Here is a 16806-nt window from a genome sequence, read left to right as displayed (position 1 = left end):
ACTGGCTCCTGGGGCCCTTGAAGAGCAGGGGTTTAGCGCTAACACTGGCTGAGACGTGAGACAGGCTGCCCTCTGAATGAGAACTAGCAAAAGTGATCGCCAGCCACCTGTGGCCCTGCCTTTAAATGCGGAGCCGGGGAGAAGGCTGACCTGCTACCCAAGAGGGGCTCCCGGGAAACCGAGGCACTGAGCTGAGCCTGGGTGTCACCTCCCACCCTGGTCCCGGGGCGGTGGGGGAGGCACCCCCTGGGCTGTCGGGGGAGGAGGAGTACGCCTGGGCAGCTAGCACTGGGCCCACGGGGAGGGTTGGCTGAGCCAGGGCCCCACACCCCAGCTGCTGAGCTCCACAATGAAGGACACCATTAGATTTTAGAGTCCACCCCTCGGACGCCCTGGCCCAGCTTCTCAGGAACAAGACCGCTCCCTGGGGGCACTCAGGCCTAAGACGGGGTTCCGACTGGCTAGCTGGCTGTCCCAGTGCTTTCTCGTCCTGGCTGTTTTATTCTTCACTGTAAGTTAACGAGTCACTCCTTGGGTGTATTCATCGTCTCTGAGGAGTCTGTCAACTGTCAGTGCCAGGGAACCTCACTGGCTCCGGGTGTCCAGACCAGGCTGCTTTTCTGGATCTGCCGGGCTGGCCACTAGTGTCTTCTTGGGCCCAAAGGTCATGGCTTCTGACCAGATGCTGCAAACCTTCTTGATCAATGATTAAGTCAGCCTCTCTCTTCCCCTTCTATGCTGAATCCACCAGCATTCGGATTTGCGTTAATCTGCAGCCTTTGGGCCTGAAGGGGAACCATCCCTAGGGAGTCTGGGGCTTGCTCAGCTGAGAAGCAGGTGCATAAATACACAGTGGACAGAGGGCCAGCGTCTCGGGGTGATACCTGCAAAGCAGGGCTCACGTCACATCTGCCTCCCGTATCAGGAGGGAAAGCTGGGGGCCTGGACCGGCAGGTGTGGAGGACGAAGACCTTGGACTTGCTCTAGGGGCCGTGCTCACCCGCTGCTGCCCATCCCCCCCGCTCTGCGGGCACCTGTCTGAAGAGCAGCTCCTGCTCCGTGGGCAGCCGCTGGCCGGGGTCTGCCTCCCGTGGGGGCTCCGTCTCCTCGTCGTCACTCTCGATGGGCTCCTGCTTCACCTGCACCCCAGCCAGCGCATGGGCCTCCTTCTGCCCCGGGAGCCGGTCCAGGAAGGGCTCCTCCAGGAGTGCCTGGTGCTCCCGCAGCTCCTCCTCCGTCTCCTCGGGGTGGCTCTCGGGCTGCCGGGCTGGCTCGCTGGGTTTGGGGATCATCTGTAACACAGGGTTACCAGGTGGAGTGCGGCGGGATGGGGATGAGGGAGGTGCTGGGAGAGGAAGGGGGTGGTCACAGAGCCCACGTCTCGGGGTCAGCGGGGCCGACCTGGGCTGAGGCAGGACACACACAGAGCCCACGTCTCGGGATCAGCAGAGCTGACCTGGGCTGAGGCAGGACGCACACAGAGCCCATGTCTCGGGATCAGTGGGGCTGACCGTCCGAGGATGCTGTCACCCTGGGCTGAGGCAGGACAGGACACAGACACACAGACATACACTGAGCCCACATCTCAGGAACAATGGGGCTGACTGCCCAAAGACGCTGTCACCCTGGGCTGAGGCAGGACAGGACACAGACACACACACACAGACACACACAGAGCCCGTGTCTCAGGAACAGTGGGGCTGGCCATCCGAGGACATTGTCACTCTGGGCTGAGGCAGGGGACATGCAGACACACACACACATGCACGCACGCATGAATACACACGCGTGCCGGGCGCTGTCCGTGGTGTGTGCCCGTGTGCACACACACAGACACACACGCCAGGAGCTGTTCACGGTGCACATGTGTGCGCATATGCACACACACACACACACACACACACACACACACGCTGGGCGCTGTCCGTAGTGCTGAGATAAAACAGCCTAGTGTGGTACCTGCTACCACGTGCTTGTTTGCCAGGCACAGTGAATCGCAATGCAGTCACTCACCACAATCGCAAGGTGTTGACCCACGTCCATACCTGGGTGTGAAGTGGGGCTGGGGGGGTGTACCCTCCTTCCTTCTCAGTCACCCCACCCACCACCCCAGCAGCTCACAGCCAGGCACCACAGGGACAGGCGGCCTCTGAGTGCGCTCACCCACGCCGCTGGCCCTGAGCCCGCAGCCGGCACACCATGCCCCGTCCCTGCTGAACTTCCATGCGCAAGAGCCCCGCCCTGCCAGCGAGGACGGACCCTTCCCCACATCCTGACTGTTTCTAGAAGGAAACCAAGGGCTTCCAAGAAGCCTCAAGTTTTAGTCCTGAGCACTTGTGTTTTAAAAAGTCCTGGAAGCACCTGCTCCCTGACCCACAGCTGGACGAGCGCAGCCTGGCCCATGAGGGGAGGACTGGAAACGCCTGTGCTAGGGCTGGGCTGCATGTGCGGTGAGCAGCTGGGGCCCCAGGGCCAGGCCCCAGAGGAGGACGGACCCACTGACACCCTCCCGGGCAGCTGGCTTGCTCTCCCGGGTGAACAGTTTCCATTGGGCTAGGGACTTGTTCTAGGGACCGTCCCCTAAGCTGCTGTGCTAAACTCTGCAAAGGAAGCACGCTGTGAAAGGCAAGCTCGGCCCCTCTCTGCATCCGCCCCAAGGCAGCATATCCTCAGGAAGCTCCAATCCAGCTGGAACACGGAGGACACAGCTTCTGGAGCAGGTCCGTGCTCAGCAGAAGGTGAGAGGTGTGAGTGGGGACAAAGCCACAGGGCGGGCAGGGGACAGACAGGCTCCAAACCATTTCGAGTAAACAATCCTCCAACCTTACATCTGGTGATTTGACTGACTTCTCACAGCGGTTCATCCAAAAAGTGTTCTGAAAATCTGTCTTTGAAGATTTGGGGATCTGTCCATCTCATCTGCTTCCCACATACCTGGAGCTGGTGAGGCCCCACTATGAGCTTTGTGCTTAGACAGAGTCCACTGGGGGTGAGACCACCACCTCCCGACCAGGCTGGGGGCAGGAGGACCCATCTCCACCAGCAGAGGGCTCTGGGCCTCTCCTGGGCCCCCCAGGTCCACAGGGGCCTGGAAACCTCAGCAGGTGGCATCAGGAGCCTCAGCTTTATGGTCCGCGGGGCCAAAGCGCTCGCGCTTCGTCATCCCTCAGCGTCTGATGCAGAGCCCAACAGGTAACAGGCTGGGGTTGACGGGAGGTTTGGGGAGCGCAGGGCCTGGGAAGGTGGCTGGGGGACAGACTGGTGAGTAGACGTCACAGCAGAGTGACGGGGAGGGAACAAGGACGGGGGAGAGTGGGAGCGGGCAAGGCCCCTGTGGTGTGCTCCAGGGTGCGGCTGTGGGGGAAGAGGCTGTGGGCACTGCGTGGGAGGAGGGAGGAGGACACGGGGACAGGGCGTGGACAGTGGGGGGGACATGGGGACGGGAGCCCCCAGCACCACAGACTTAAGCCTCCAGATTATGGTCTGGGAGGCAGGTGCTGTCTCAGAGTGGGAGGCAAGCTCCTCTCTGCTGTGGGAAGATAAACAGTCAGGCTGAGAACGGGTGGGGTCAGGGGACTGCCTGCAGAGAAATGACCCTTTGGGGGCTCAGTCGGGAGGGGGCGGAAGATCAGCAGAGGGGCTGGTCCAGGCGCGCCAGGGGACCCTTGGGATTCCAGGCCAGGCGCCTGAGGACAGCTGCATGGAGGGACACGTGAGGGGCACGGGACCTGGGCCTGCCACAGAGAGGCTGAGACCCAAACTCTGGGCAACCTGTGAGGGGCTGTCCTGGGAAGGGGGATCGGAGCAAGGGGTCAGGCGATAGGCCAGGGCTGGAAATGATGGTTAGGAAGAAGCAGGCAGACGAAGAAGCAGGGAAACGGAGGCAGGGCTTCTCCCAGGGAACTTGGAGAAGTCGTGGCTGATCCTGGAGGAGCCGGGGCTGCCCCCGGCCCTGCCAGGAGGTCAGCTCTGAGTGGGCATGCATGGCCTTGTGAACGACCGCGCTGACCCAGCAGCAAACAGCACACACAGAGCCACTCTGCCTCCCCAAGGCCTTCTGGGCCTCAGGAGCACCCTCTCACCAACTGAGCGAGAACGGAGGGAACTCCATGCTTGGAACAGCAAGCTTCTAAAAGCCAGACTGGAGTTCAGGGCCCAAACCAAACTGGTGAGCAGGCCAGCGTTTAAGACTACTGGACACGCTCACCATTAGACGTCCAAACAATTGGGACCCAGTGTTCACGTTCACAACTGGGCTGAGGAGCAGTAACCCATGCGAGGAATGGCTGAGACCCTGGTGCACTCCAGTCAGGGCTGCGGGGTGGGGCTGCGGGCCTTGGCTCAGGAGCCTTCAGGCCACGGGCCCGGAAGACAGGGGGCAGAAATGTCGGTACTGGCAGTGCTGGGTACGACTGTACCCAGCTCCCCGCACCCTCCGGGAGATCAGTGCATAAACACTTCAATCAGCTGTCGCTCGCGACAGCAAATCAATCACGGAGGGAAATCCAGAGAGATCAGCCGCGTCTGTCTCTCTGTTGGAGAACATACCACACGTGAACAGGTGTTCCCGTCTTTCCAGTCTCCTACCCTATCACTCAGAGAACGGCACAACGCAAGCAAGAAGACCGTCGGCATCAGAAAGGTGACGCAGAGTGCCTCTGACACTTCGGCCTCCGTCTTGTCCACCTTAAAGGTGCCTTTCCTGCCCCGCAGGGCTGCGTTCAGCCGCCCCACCCACTCCTGACCCTGCCCTGTGCCATCTGGTAGGGGAGCCCGCCAGGCAGAGCGGCTCTGGGGCAGGGGTGCTGAGCCTGTGTCCAAGCGCTTGGGCAGGCAGTAGGGCCTGGTCTGGGGCAGCTTGCTGTTTGTTCAGGGCCCCCAATTCTCCCAGGACGGGAGCTGCCAGGCAGTGTGATGGCTCTGCGTTTAACCTTTGGAGGAACCGCTGGACAGCTTTCCAGAGTAGTTCCTCTCATTCTCTACCAGAAAAGGGCTTTGCTTCCAATGTTAGCATTTGGAACCAGTTATTTGAAACTGCTGCTCTTGCTTCAATAACCAGCAGGGGGGGCCACACTGACCTCGGTGCCGCCTGCTGCTGAAAGCAGGTTGGGAGTGACCGACCAGATGCTGGATGGAGGGACGCAGACCTCTGGGCAGGAGCCCTCTGGCCGAGGCTGCTGCAATGGGCAGGCAGAGCGCCAGTGTCCAGGGGCCTGGAACCTGTGCTTTGGGGGCCCTGTGCCTCTGCTGGGCACTCTCCGCTGGGGACTCTCTGCTGGAAGTTTGCTTAAGAGGATAAATCCCCTTAAGAAACCCCAGAGACTCCTGAGGGGCAAGGAGAATAAGCCACCCAGGGACACAGACGCTTCGGGAACATAGCCCACCCCACTCCTGCCTCCTTCATGCCACCAACGGGACAAGCTGCTCACTGCCCTGTGTCCCCGGCCCCGCCCCCACGTGTTCCAGGCCCCGCCCCCACGTGTTCCTGACCCCGCCCCCACCACTCCTGGCCCCGCCCCGCACCTCACCTTGTTGAGGTGCAGCTGCGGCTGCTGGAAGTGCTGCTTGTGCTTCTCCAGGAACTGCTGGTGCTGCTGCTGGATGACCAGGTGCTGCAGCGCCTGCGCGCTCTGAGGCAGCGGCGCCGACTGCGTGCGGCCCAGCGGGCGGTGCTGCCGCAGTTTGTGCACCGAGGGTGCCACGCGCTCGGCCCCCACCAGGGGCTGCGCGTGCAGGGGCAGCGCGCCCAGGCCTGCAAGATAGCGGTCTGGAGAGAGCACGGGGAGGGGAGGAACAGAAGGGAGGGGCGAGGCCTGGTGAGTCCGTGACGGAGGCTGGCCGCCACAGCCTCCCCGAAGCCCGCCAGGTCTGCTCCTGCACGCTGACCACCCGAAGCCTGGACTTAGGGGCAGTGGCCAGTCATCTGGTCCCCCCATACCCAGTCCAGGTCGTAAGTGGGCAGCCCCAGCACAGGCGCCCTCAGAGGAAGGGGCTAGGGTCTGGTGGCTCCAGAATGTTCTGGAAGACCAGCGAGTGGGCACCTTTTTGACAGCCTCAGAAACCCAGGTGTGAGGAAGACACCTGCCCTTATGAACCAAACCATTTTAAGGGTCTCAAGACGTCGATTTTATACACAAAGAGGGCATCAACACTTGAAAAAAATTCTGATGCATGTTGTCAAAATCTCTGCAAATTTCTAGGAAAGGCTGTCACCTGCTGCCCAGGAGAAGGGCAGCTCGGCCGCACCGTGTCTGGGCTGAGTGTTTAAATTAAGAATCTGTGTGGACAGAAGAGGGTAGGTTTGAATCTGTGTTTGAATCTTGCTTCAAAATGCAACCTCCTCATGTGAACCAGGAGGGGGAATGTTCTCCTTCTGTATTCCTTTCAGCCATCAGTACTTTTTCTTTTATAAATTGTGGGTTTAGACAGTTTACCATTTTCCCTGGTACCACAGGCAAAAGGGTGTAACAGACCCTTCCCAGGCCCCCTGCGTATCTGTCCCTCGGCACCAGAGCTGGAGAAACTAACCACATCACTCAGGCTGCCTGTGACCCCAGATCAGGGCGTCTGACCAGGAAAATCACAGGTGGACAGGCCATGCCAGCTCTCAGCCGCCCAGCGCTGACTCCTGGAGGGGGCTGTGTTGCCGTGTTTAGTCGAACCCAAGCCCCCTCCAGGGGGAACTGACTGTCAAGTCTTTTCCTAGTCCCTTCCTGGAGGTTATTTCTGTATTAAAATTTTTGCTTTGTGTACAAATAGAAAAAAAAGGTTCAACTCTAGCAAAATAGTCCTTTACTACCTTTTCAAAAAGTTAACCAGTCACAGTTCCCTAAACCACCATCACTTTTGATCCAACCCAAACAGTTTTCTGGAAAGATAAGTTTTCTTAAACCTTATGATCTACTTGGCTAGTAAACTAAAGTGAATAACTCGAAAGGTAGAACCAATTCTGTCCTGGGTTTTCTATTGATAGAAAAGTTAAAAACAAACAAAAACACAGCATCAGCGTGGAGAAGGTCTTTCATCAGTTGTTGGTCTGGTGGCTCAGACAGTCACGAGTCTGCCCGCAATGCAGGAGATCCAGGTTCAATCCCTGGGTCAGGAAGATCCCCTGGAGAAGGAAATGGCAACCCACTCCAGTATTCTTGCCTGGAGAATCCCATGGATGGAGGAGCCTGGTGGGCTACATACCATGGGGTCGCAAAGAGTCGGACACAACTGAGCGACTTCACTTTCACTTCCTTTCACTTGGTCTGGGTATTATGGGGGATTAAATCATTTCACCAGCTTCCCAGGCGGCACTAGTGGTAAAGAACCCTCCTGCCAATGCAGGAGACATAAGAGACGTGGGTTCAGTCCCTGGGTTGGGAAGATCCCCTGTAGGAGGGCATGGCAACCAGCTCCAGTATTCTTGCCTGGAGAATCCCATGGACAGAGGAGCCTGGCAGGCTGCAGTCTGTGAGGAGGCACAGACTCGAACATGACTGTGAAAGTCACTGAGTCTATGTGGTCCATGGGGTTCTCCAGGGCAGAACGCTGCAGTGGGTAGCCTTTCCCTTCTCCAGGGGGCCTTGCCAATCCAGGGATCAAACCCAGGTCTCTCACACTGCAGGTGGATTCTTTACCAGCTGAGTGACCGGGGGAGCCCTAAGTGACTCAGCATGCAAATCGTTTCATGGAGGGAAGAAGGATGTCAGCCACTGGACGCGGCACTTATGGGATTAAAAGTCCACTTAGTCACTGAAAGTCACCCTCTCAGAAGACATCACTTGTTGTTAAAGCTTCCTGGGCCCCCGAGAATGAGGGTGTCACAGGTGGCAGGGCTGCAGAGCCCTGCACTGGGGCCACTGGGCTGGCCATGCATCATATCTGCAGGGAAGCGGCTCTCGGTTTTAGAGGAGGAAACAATTCCAGAGATCCAGTGTCTGCTGTGACCCCCGTTAGGGAACCAGGACTCCAAGTGAGCTGGAAAGGCGGGGACTCTGGGTGCTCCAGGGGCCCCTCCCTGTGATTGGGGCTCCAGCCGCTTGATGCTGGCCCAGAAGCCCGCCTTGGCCAGGAAGACACCACCCTGAGGACACAGGCCTCTGTCCCTGCAGGGTGCGGGCAGCTGGTGGTGGAGAGGCCTGACTTCCAGTTCCCGAGCGATGCCGGGGGAGCCCGTGTCTACATGGAGCCCCAGCTGTTCAGGCTGGACCCCGGTCTGGTTCCCCTCCCTCCCCTCACCTCTTACCTCCACCCCCTTCACCCCAGATTAGGCTCTAGTTCTTCCGGCAGGGGGTGGGTAAAGCTGTGGGGCCCCCACACTTGAGGAAAGTGTCATGATCAGCACCCCTTAAAACTGGACATCTGACCTTCCAAGAGAAATACCCCATACCTGGTCCAATGTGGACTCAGGCCACACTTGAGTTCAGAAGTTTCTGGTTCAGAACTGGAAGATGACCCCTCAGACCATTCACAGGAACTTTTGATGGTAACTGGAAACTGGTTGGTTTTCGGTATGTGCTGTGAAACTTCCAAGCAAGAGGGCCCAGCACATTAGGGTCCAGTTCTGTCCTAGTGACCAGCTGGCCTGTGGAGGCTGGCTGGATAGCTGCCCTTGTCCAGCCCCAGTGAAGGGACCTGAGGGTAGCCGGTGCTGAGTGGCTCCTCCTGGGGGCAGGGCGGGCCAGCCTCTTCAGAGGTCCTCTCTAGAGCAGGGGGTAAGGATGGCAATGGGACGGGAGCTCCCGGTGAGCACCCAGCCCTTCCGTGGACACCTGGGCTGAAGGCTTCCTTCACCTGCACTAACAGCGAGCAACTCTGCAAACAAAGGTGCCGCACAGGCGTGCCCCCAAGTGTGGGGGTTCAAGAAAAAGAGGAGTCGAAAAGCCAAACCGCCCTCTGTTCTGGGCCCGGTTCGGCTGCGCCGGCCTTGGCATTGGGGATCCTGTTCAGTCCACGTGGATTCTCACGTGAAATCCATGTGAGACAGGTGACTCCTGTGGCCTGAGCCCTTACACACCCACTGCCCAACTTAAAGAGTCTTTAAAGCTGGGGTGTGTTGACCTGCACACCCCACCTTGACCAGCTGCTCAGTGTTCCACCTGGGGACTGTCTGGGGCACTGGGCTCTTTTCAGTAGACTAGCACACAATCACCGGCTGTCAGGAGCCTCCTGCAGCGGCGAGGAGCCAGGCTGTGGGAGCCACTCTGAGCAGGCGCCATGTGGAACTCACACCCGCACGCCTGCTCCCCGACAGACCCAGGCTGGCTGCTCCTCCTGCACGGTCAGCCTTTGTGGAATGATGTGGCCCTAGCTCTGACACCATCTGTCCACAGTGACCACCAGCAAGCAGGCACGTTTGTGGGCCCTGGGAACCTCAGAGAACCTACCAGAAGCCAGCCTGCAGTGTAAGCCCGACCGTTCCTGATATGGCTCAGACACCGCCTGGCACCAGGTGCCACCGCAGAGGAATCTGCTGTGCCCTTTCTGGCATCAGACACTGAGGGGGTGCTGGGAGGGGCTACGCAAGGTAACTCGGTGTCTGCGCTCTGGAGGATGGAGGTAAGCAGAGAAATTGCCCGTGCTGAGTGCCCGGGAGGCCCCCGAGCTGGGCCTGACGTGGAGGAAGGGCTCTGAGGCTGGGCGTGCAGCAGGCGATGTGGGCCTCGTCAGCGCTGGGTGAGCCTGCACCCCGAGCGCACCTCGGGCCGGAGGCTGTGCGCCAGGCCGGAGCTGTCTGCCTGTGCTACCCGTGCTGGTGGGATGGTCCCTGTTCCTACCACGCCTCAGCCAGTGGCCACATGAGAATGTGGTGAATCATACGTGGCCTGGAGAAGCCACAGCCGGCCCCCACTTTTAACTGTCACTGTCCAGGGGAGGGACGGGGGCAGGGGTCATTGGGGAGTTTGGGATGGACCCATACACATCGCTGGGTTTAAAATGGGGAACTAACAGACCTGTTGAGCAGCACACAGAACTCCACTGTGTGTGGTGTGGCGGCCTGGATGGGAGGCGGGTTTGAGGGAGCACAGGTATGTGTGTATGAGTGGCTGGGTCCCTCCACTGCCCACCTGAAACGGTCACCGCACTGTTTGTTAACAATGAAAGTGAGATTTTCACTATGAAAGTGAAAGCCTCAGTTGCTCAGTTGAGTCCAACTCTGCGACCCTATGGACTGCAGTCTGCCAGGCTCCTCTGTCCATGGGATTTTTCTAAGCAAGAACACTGGAGTGGGCCACCATTCCCTTCTCCAAGGGAATCTCCCTGCCCCATGGATTAAATCTGAGTCTCTTGCATTGCAGGCAGATGTTTTAGTGTCTGAGCCACCAGGGAAGCATTGTTTGTTAACTGGCTATACTCCAGTACAAAATAAAAAGTGAAAAGAGCAAAAAAAAAAGTGAAAAAACCACAACTTCCAGTGTCAATGTGAACGGCCACAGCTCTGGGCCTGGGGAGGGCTTCCTGGCAAACCTACAGGAGTGTAAGGCGGCCCCAGGGAGGCCCAGGAACAGGGAGTGGGGCAGGGAAGGGCCCACACGACGCTGGGAAGGACAGACAGGCCAGCTGGGAAGTAAGGGAGAGAGCAAGGGCGAAAGTTGAGAACGATAAAACCAAATGTCTCCACCAGAGCAACCAACACCTGAGGGGGGACTCCCCTGCTGATACTGATACTGGGGGCTCTGTCGGCCCTCCTAAAACCGGGGGCGGAAGCTAAAGACCCAGCTGGATGGTGCCTGGACCTGGGAGGTCAGCTCTGTAGCAGGGCCCCCTCATTTCACAGTGAACCCTGAGCACTCTGTCACTCGGAAAGTAACACCTTTACACTGCTGTTGCTATGCAAATCTTATAGCAAAATTTGTGTGTGTGTGTGTGTGTGTGTGTGAGTCGCTCAATCATGTGTGACTCTTTGTGACCCCATGCACTGTAGCCTGCCAGGCTCCTCGGTCCATGGGATATTCCAGGCAAGAATTCTGGAGTGGGTTGCCGTGCCCTCCTCCAGGGGATCTTCCCGACCCAGGGATTGAACCTGGGTCTCCTGCATTGCAGGCAGAATCTTTACCATTTGAGCCACCAGGAAAGCCTTAATTTTTTTTTCTAAACATAACCACCCATTAGATGGGGCATGTTTTTTTTTAAAAAAAAAAAACGCTGCTGATAGGAATCCGCTGCCCAGCAGGGCCAGCTCTGTGCTCCATCACACCCTGAGCACCCAAAGGGCAGACACGTCAGGGAGCTGGCAACCTGCTCTTGGGAAATCAACCAGAAGGTGTGCCTGAGGCTCTGGCTTCCACGCCCCTGGCTCTGTGAGTGGACTCGGCCTCTCTGGCCACAGCCTGGCATGGGAGGGCTTGGGAGCAGGCGTTCTGGGGGACAGGTCGCCCGCCCCGCCCAGGGAGCCCAGGACGGCCCGATGCGGCCTGCTCACCTGTGACGAGGGGCGTCTGTGCAGGCGGCTGCTCCAGGAGGACCACGTGCTGCAGCAGGGAGCCAGGGGCTGCCCCTGTGTCACGCTCCAGGGGCGCCGTGCCCAGGTAGGGGGCGAGGTGGGCGCCGGGGAAGAGGGAGACGCGCTGCTGCAGGGCGGGGAGGGCCAGTCTCTCAGCCTCCTGCTGGCCGGCTGCCCCCTGGACAGACAGGCACAGCCGGGTGCCCGGATCAGGGGCCTGGTGGGGGCTGCCCCGCACCACCGCCTCGCAGACCCCAGGGGCACCCACTTACCGTGGAGGGGCCAGTGGCGGGCAGCCCCAGCGTGATGTTGGGCAGGGATGGTGAGGTGTAGAGGGGCAGCGGGCCCACCGAGCCCTCTCGCGCCACGAGTCTGTGCGCCAGGCTGGTCTGCGGACAGAGCACACGGGCGTCACGCAGGCTGCACGGCTGGCCTGTGGCCCTACGCCTGGGCCACAGGAAGCAACAAGAGAAACCCTCCAGGGCAGGCTGAGGTCCCCAGGACAGAGACGTGTGAACAAGGACAGCTCGGAGGCAGACACGGCATCACAAAGCCATCAACTGATTCACGACCTGTCCCTCTCTCATTTGCTCTTGTTCAATCCACACGACACTGTAAAACTATCAGAATAAACCTAGGATAATATACTTAAAAATGCAGTCTTAGGGTCAGGAATGTCTTTCCAAACAAAATGTGAGAAGTAGGAGCCAGAGAGGGAAATGCAGATTATAGAAAAATGCCTTCACGTAAAAGGCAAATAACAGTGCTGACAAAGTTGGCGACTGTAGTACAGACAAAGGCCATGTGTAAAGAGCAAGCAAATCAAACAACAATGAGTGAGAAGCAACAAAGAAGAGCCAGGATGGAGAAGAAACTCATTTGAAAAAAAACATCAGCAGTAATCTAAAGAAAAAAGATCTAAAAAAAAAACCATTAAAAAACCAATGCAGTTGGCAAAGATATTTTAAAACGACAACAGCACCTTGACCCAGAGACACATAACCGCACTGCTGGGGGGACCATAATCAGCCTGCTCCTTCCACAGGACAGTTTGGCCATCCATGTCAAAAGTCTTGAAACCAGATCTAGCCTTTGATCTTAAACCCCACTCCACTCGCAGGACGTGCTCTTGGGAGAGGAAGCTGGACACAGACGGACTTGACTACGGCAGCGTTCACAGGGCCCTACAGCCAGCCAGAGGGTAAATCCAGGAGGTGTGTCACACACAAGGACACAGTCATCCACGGGGACGCTCAGGTCGGAAAAGTCCTGCGGATGACTTGGAGCCTTATTCACCGTGTGTGCTTAGGTGCCGGTCTCTGAGGACTGGAATCACGGCCGCATTCCACGCCGTTCTGCCTCTAGAATGCAGGCTCCTGGCAGAAAGGACACTGTCGCATTCGCACTGCCCCTCTCAGTAGTAGAGAAGGACACTGAGGATAGACTTATAACCGGGTTTCTCCCAGCTCTTCTCACAACGGATTATGTAGTTAAGGCTGAGAAACATTTTGCCTGCTTTAAGATTTCACTGGCACGGTTAGAAGGAATATGAGCTGAAAGTTACTGTGAACAAGGGCGGGACTGCAGCCCCGGGCGGTAAGTGCCCCTCGGTCCATCCGAGGACGGAGCGATGATCACCTCAGGTTGTGTGTGCTGGAGTCCCGTGCCGGGCAGCAGTCCCTGGGTGGCTTCCTGGTGTCACACGCACGGTGTCAGTAGAAACTCACACACACTTGTGCTCCGAGGGCACCGTAGGAAGGGCCGCTCGGGAGGGAGGTTAGAGTGTCTCTCGTAGTGAAGGCTGCATCACTTTACTCTGCTCACGTTGTAAATGGCACAGTAATGACTCAAGGGCGACTTTAAAAGTAGCTCTTTTTCTGGTTTTAAAAAAATCAGCAAGCTCTGATTTAGAGAAAGTGACTGAGCTTGCCAAGGAAAGCATGATTCCACTGTATTATCATTGTCCAGGAATAAAACAAGCAAACACTGAATGCTTGAAAGTTGTCATTTCCTCTTTAGAACCAAGGCTTTTTTTTCAAAAAACAAACAAACCAAACCTACTTTACTTTTAGAAGTCAAGCAGCCTTTGTCTGATGTGCTGACTGGTCCACGTTTCCACTGCTGGCCGTCTACATCTGCCCTGTGGCATGCCCCTCAGCTGCCCAGGAAGGCCAGGGCCAGGGCGGAACCCCCACTGACGTCCCCAGATCCCACCTGGCTTTCAGCATCGCATGAAGCTCCCTCCCTGGGGAGAGGCTGTCCAGGGTCGGGGAGCCCTGCTCCCCACTGTGTAAGGACGATGCTGAGCATCCCTCAGTCCAGCAGGGAAAGGGGCTGCAGAACTGGGCCAGTGGCCCCCCTCCCGCGTGAGGACCCCTGGCCGCCTCTGGACGAGAGGAGGAAGAGGAGTGGCCAGCTCTGGCCTCGAGATTACAGAGGCACTTAGGGAACTGTCCAGGCCTAACTCAACTGAAACCCACGAAGGACATCCAACTGTGACCACATTTTCAAGGGCTAGCCCTGTGATTACAATAAATATCTAACATAAAACACACGAACTGCAATCTTTGTTTCTTGCAAATCCTTTGACATCTTCTGTTAATTTCCAGTAGCTTAATTTACATGAAAATGCAATTTGTAAAAATGAACATGCAACTTAAACTGGCATCCACTCAAATAAGGTATCTCCATAGTAGAAACCATTAGGTGACTACCCACTGAAATAAAACCAGGATCTGTGAGCACAACTGACAAGCCACATGCAGCCTTTACAGCTCATTCTGGGAAGCAATTTCTAGGGCAAGTTCTAAGGCTGATAACAGATAGATCTCAGCTATGACCTCAGCCTCACAGAGAAGGATTGTTAAAACTCTTAATCTAAACAAGTCTTTAAACAGGGAGGTGGAAATGCACAGGTAATAAAGACGTACAAGGAAAAGAACAAAGGGGGATTAACAAGCAAGAGGCAGCAGTATAAAATCGACTCAGTTTCTAAAAATCTGCTTTTTATCTTATGTGTCTAAAACCTGAAAATGGAGTGGACACGTGGGCCTGTGTACTCCAACCAAAACTTGTCAGCCCTCTGGAGGGACAGGACTCATTTCTAAACATTTAAGGAAGAGAGCAAAGTACTGTGTTTGACAAATGGCAGACAGCCTCCTGTAAGTTGGAAGGAACTTAAAAAAAAAAAAAAAAAAAAACACCTCACAAGAACCTCGCAGTCAGGAGGACCATCCAAGCAGGAAGCACACGGCACAGCCGGCTCAGTCCTGGGAAGCGCGGCATGTAGCCAGCTCCCCTTCCGGCCAGCACCTGCCCTCCCCAGTCGAGTGGAAACTGGCCCTGTGTAGGGGCCACACGTCTGGCACAAGGTGGGAGCTCCAGACACTTGTGGCATGAGCTGGGGGAGCAAAGTGAATAAGGAGGAAAGAGAAAGCATGGAGTGAAGGTTCTGGAACATCGCCCTGACCCAGGTCTGGTCAAGGGTGCGGCCTGCAGCCAGCCCTGAGGCCCCCCGCCTGGCTGGAGCAGCCCCAGGAGGGCTGTCCAGGAGCCGCCTCTCAACCTGCAGCACAGCTGGGGTCTGCTCGGCAGAGGTGAGGGGCACCGTCCCCCATGGCCTGAGGGTCAGAAGTCCTGAGATGCCTCGGAGACTCTGCCCCGATGGTCAAGATGGAAGGGGGCTGGACACCACCCTGCAGACGAGCGCACCGCGCACTGACCTCGGCCGGGATGCTGGGGACGGTGGGCGCGATCCCGTTCTCCGTGCTCACGTTCCCGGAGCTGTTGTTGGGCGAGCTGGGCGCGGAGCCTGGGGCACTGCTGCACGCTGAGTCTAGGAGGGAGAGACACTCGTGAGCCTGACCCAGGTCCTAGCGAGGACCCGAGGTGTGAGCTGGGCTGGCCTCCTGCTGTGGTGGCCCTCTGTTCTGAGCTGGCCGACGGTGGAAAGGACAGGACCACAGTCCCCACCCAGGGGCCAAGGAGCTAATTCCCTGCTCCCGGCTGTGCTGTCGACTCGAGACCTTCACAAACCTGTGACCCCAGACGTGCCCCTGAAACCTTCTGAGCTGAACACACACTGTCAATTTTACTCTTCTTTTGTAAATGATCGTAAACACCAGAAAAGCAAGCCCTGAACACTCGTTAATATTGTAACAAGAGATGAGAAAGCACAGAGGCCAAACACCTGTGAACAGGGGAAGGTCAAGTGCGCTGTGCTCACGTACACAGCCTCCTCTGTCAATGTCTGCTTTGAACCAATCCTCGAGTTTTTCAGACATCCTGGGAAAAGCTCAGCTGTTGGCCTCTGTGACTGACCAGGTTATCTGACAATGCGTCCCAGACAGTCTCCGAGCAGCTGTGATGGCCTGTGTGGCCCCATCTCACCCACCGTGGCCGGGGCTGAGGATGGAGCGTGTCCCACCCCGGTCCTCCCACCCTCACTGCCGAAGGAGCCACTACTGCTGCGTGTGCAAACACGTGACGGGAAGCCCCTGTGACTCTCTATGGTAACAGGAGGGTGTGTCTTGCGTTTCTGAGTTCTTGCCTGGCTGGATGGTGTCCAACACTGGCACCTCCAGGTACAGCCTCTCAGAGGGAACCAGCCTGAGCTGTCTGCCTTTCCCTCCCGAGTGCCTGCTTCCCTGATAGCTCAGTTAGTAAAGAATCTGCCTGCAATGCAGGAGACCCCAGTTCAGTTCCTGAGTCAGGAAAATCCTCTGGAGAAGGGCTAGGCTACCCACTCCAGTATTCTTGGGCTTCCCTTGTGGCTCAGCTGGTAAAGAATCTGCCTGCAATGTGGGAGACCTGGGTTCGCTCCATGGGTTGGGAAGATCCCCTGGAGAAGGGAAAGGCTACCCACTCCAGTATTCTGGTCTGGAGAATTCTACGGACTGTATGGTCCATGGGGTCGCAAAGAGTCAGACACGACTGAGCGACTTTCACTTCACTGCCTGCCCCAAGCATGCTGACCACAGGACCTCTGACGACTTAACATTCTACCCCAACCTAGACTCGCAGGCACATGGAGGGGAAGCCTGGTCCATCTCCTGAAGCTGGATCCCGAAGGGGCTCAACAGGCATCTCCCAGGGCAAGTCTTCTCCACGCCCCCCTCCCCGCCACTGAGGCCCGGCCCAGGAGCGCGAGCCCACAGAGCTGCCAGTGGGGCCCAGAGGACTCTGAGACTTGGTTCCAGCTGAAGTCGGGGCAACAGTGAGGAGACTGGGGGTGCCATGCGGATGGATGGCAGTGCCCACTCTCGCAGGCCCAGCTATCATGGAGAAGGAAACCCGATCCCAAGGCCACATGCATGACACCCTCTACCCAGGGGACCATGAACACTCGAGTCCTCGCCACCGAGCAGCCGTCCCCC

General features: G+C 57.5%; 1 protein-coding gene across 10 annotated transcripts in view; it reads right to left on the bottom strand.

The window, feature by feature from the left end:
- The window catches only part of HDAC4 (histone deacetylase 4), a 299426-nt gene that overhangs the window by 56771 nt on the left and 225849 nt on the right, over nt 1-16806 (bottom strand). For 9 of the 10 annotated variants that reach the window (XM_069583551.1, XM_069583520.1, XM_069583527.1 and 6 more), the window contains 5 exons: nt 15154-15266; nt 11704-11820; nt 11411-11609; nt 5529-5767; nt 1035-1292 (listed from right to left, as the gene is read on the bottom strand). In XM_069583551.1, the coding sequence (XP_069439652.1) occupies nt 1035-1292; nt 5529-5767; nt 11411-11609; nt 11704-11820; nt 15154-15266 (926 nt within the window). The remainder of the gene's footprint in view (nt 1-1034; nt 1293-5528; nt 5768-11410; nt 11610-11703; nt 11821-15153; nt 15267-16806) is intronic. The other variant, XM_069583590.1, reaches the window with a different exon arrangement.

The sequence above is a fragment of the Ovis canadensis genome, chromosome 1 (assembly GCF_042477335.2).
Source record: "Ovis canadensis isolate MfBH-ARS-UI-01 breed Bighorn chromosome 1, ARS-UI_OviCan_v2, whole genome shotgun sequence".
NCBI classification, from domain to species: Eukaryota; Metazoa; Chordata; class Mammalia; order Artiodactyla; family Bovidae; genus Ovis; species Ovis canadensis.
The sequence above is the reverse complement of the archived record's forward strand: the minus strand, read 5'-3'. Positions and strand labels throughout refer to the sequence as shown.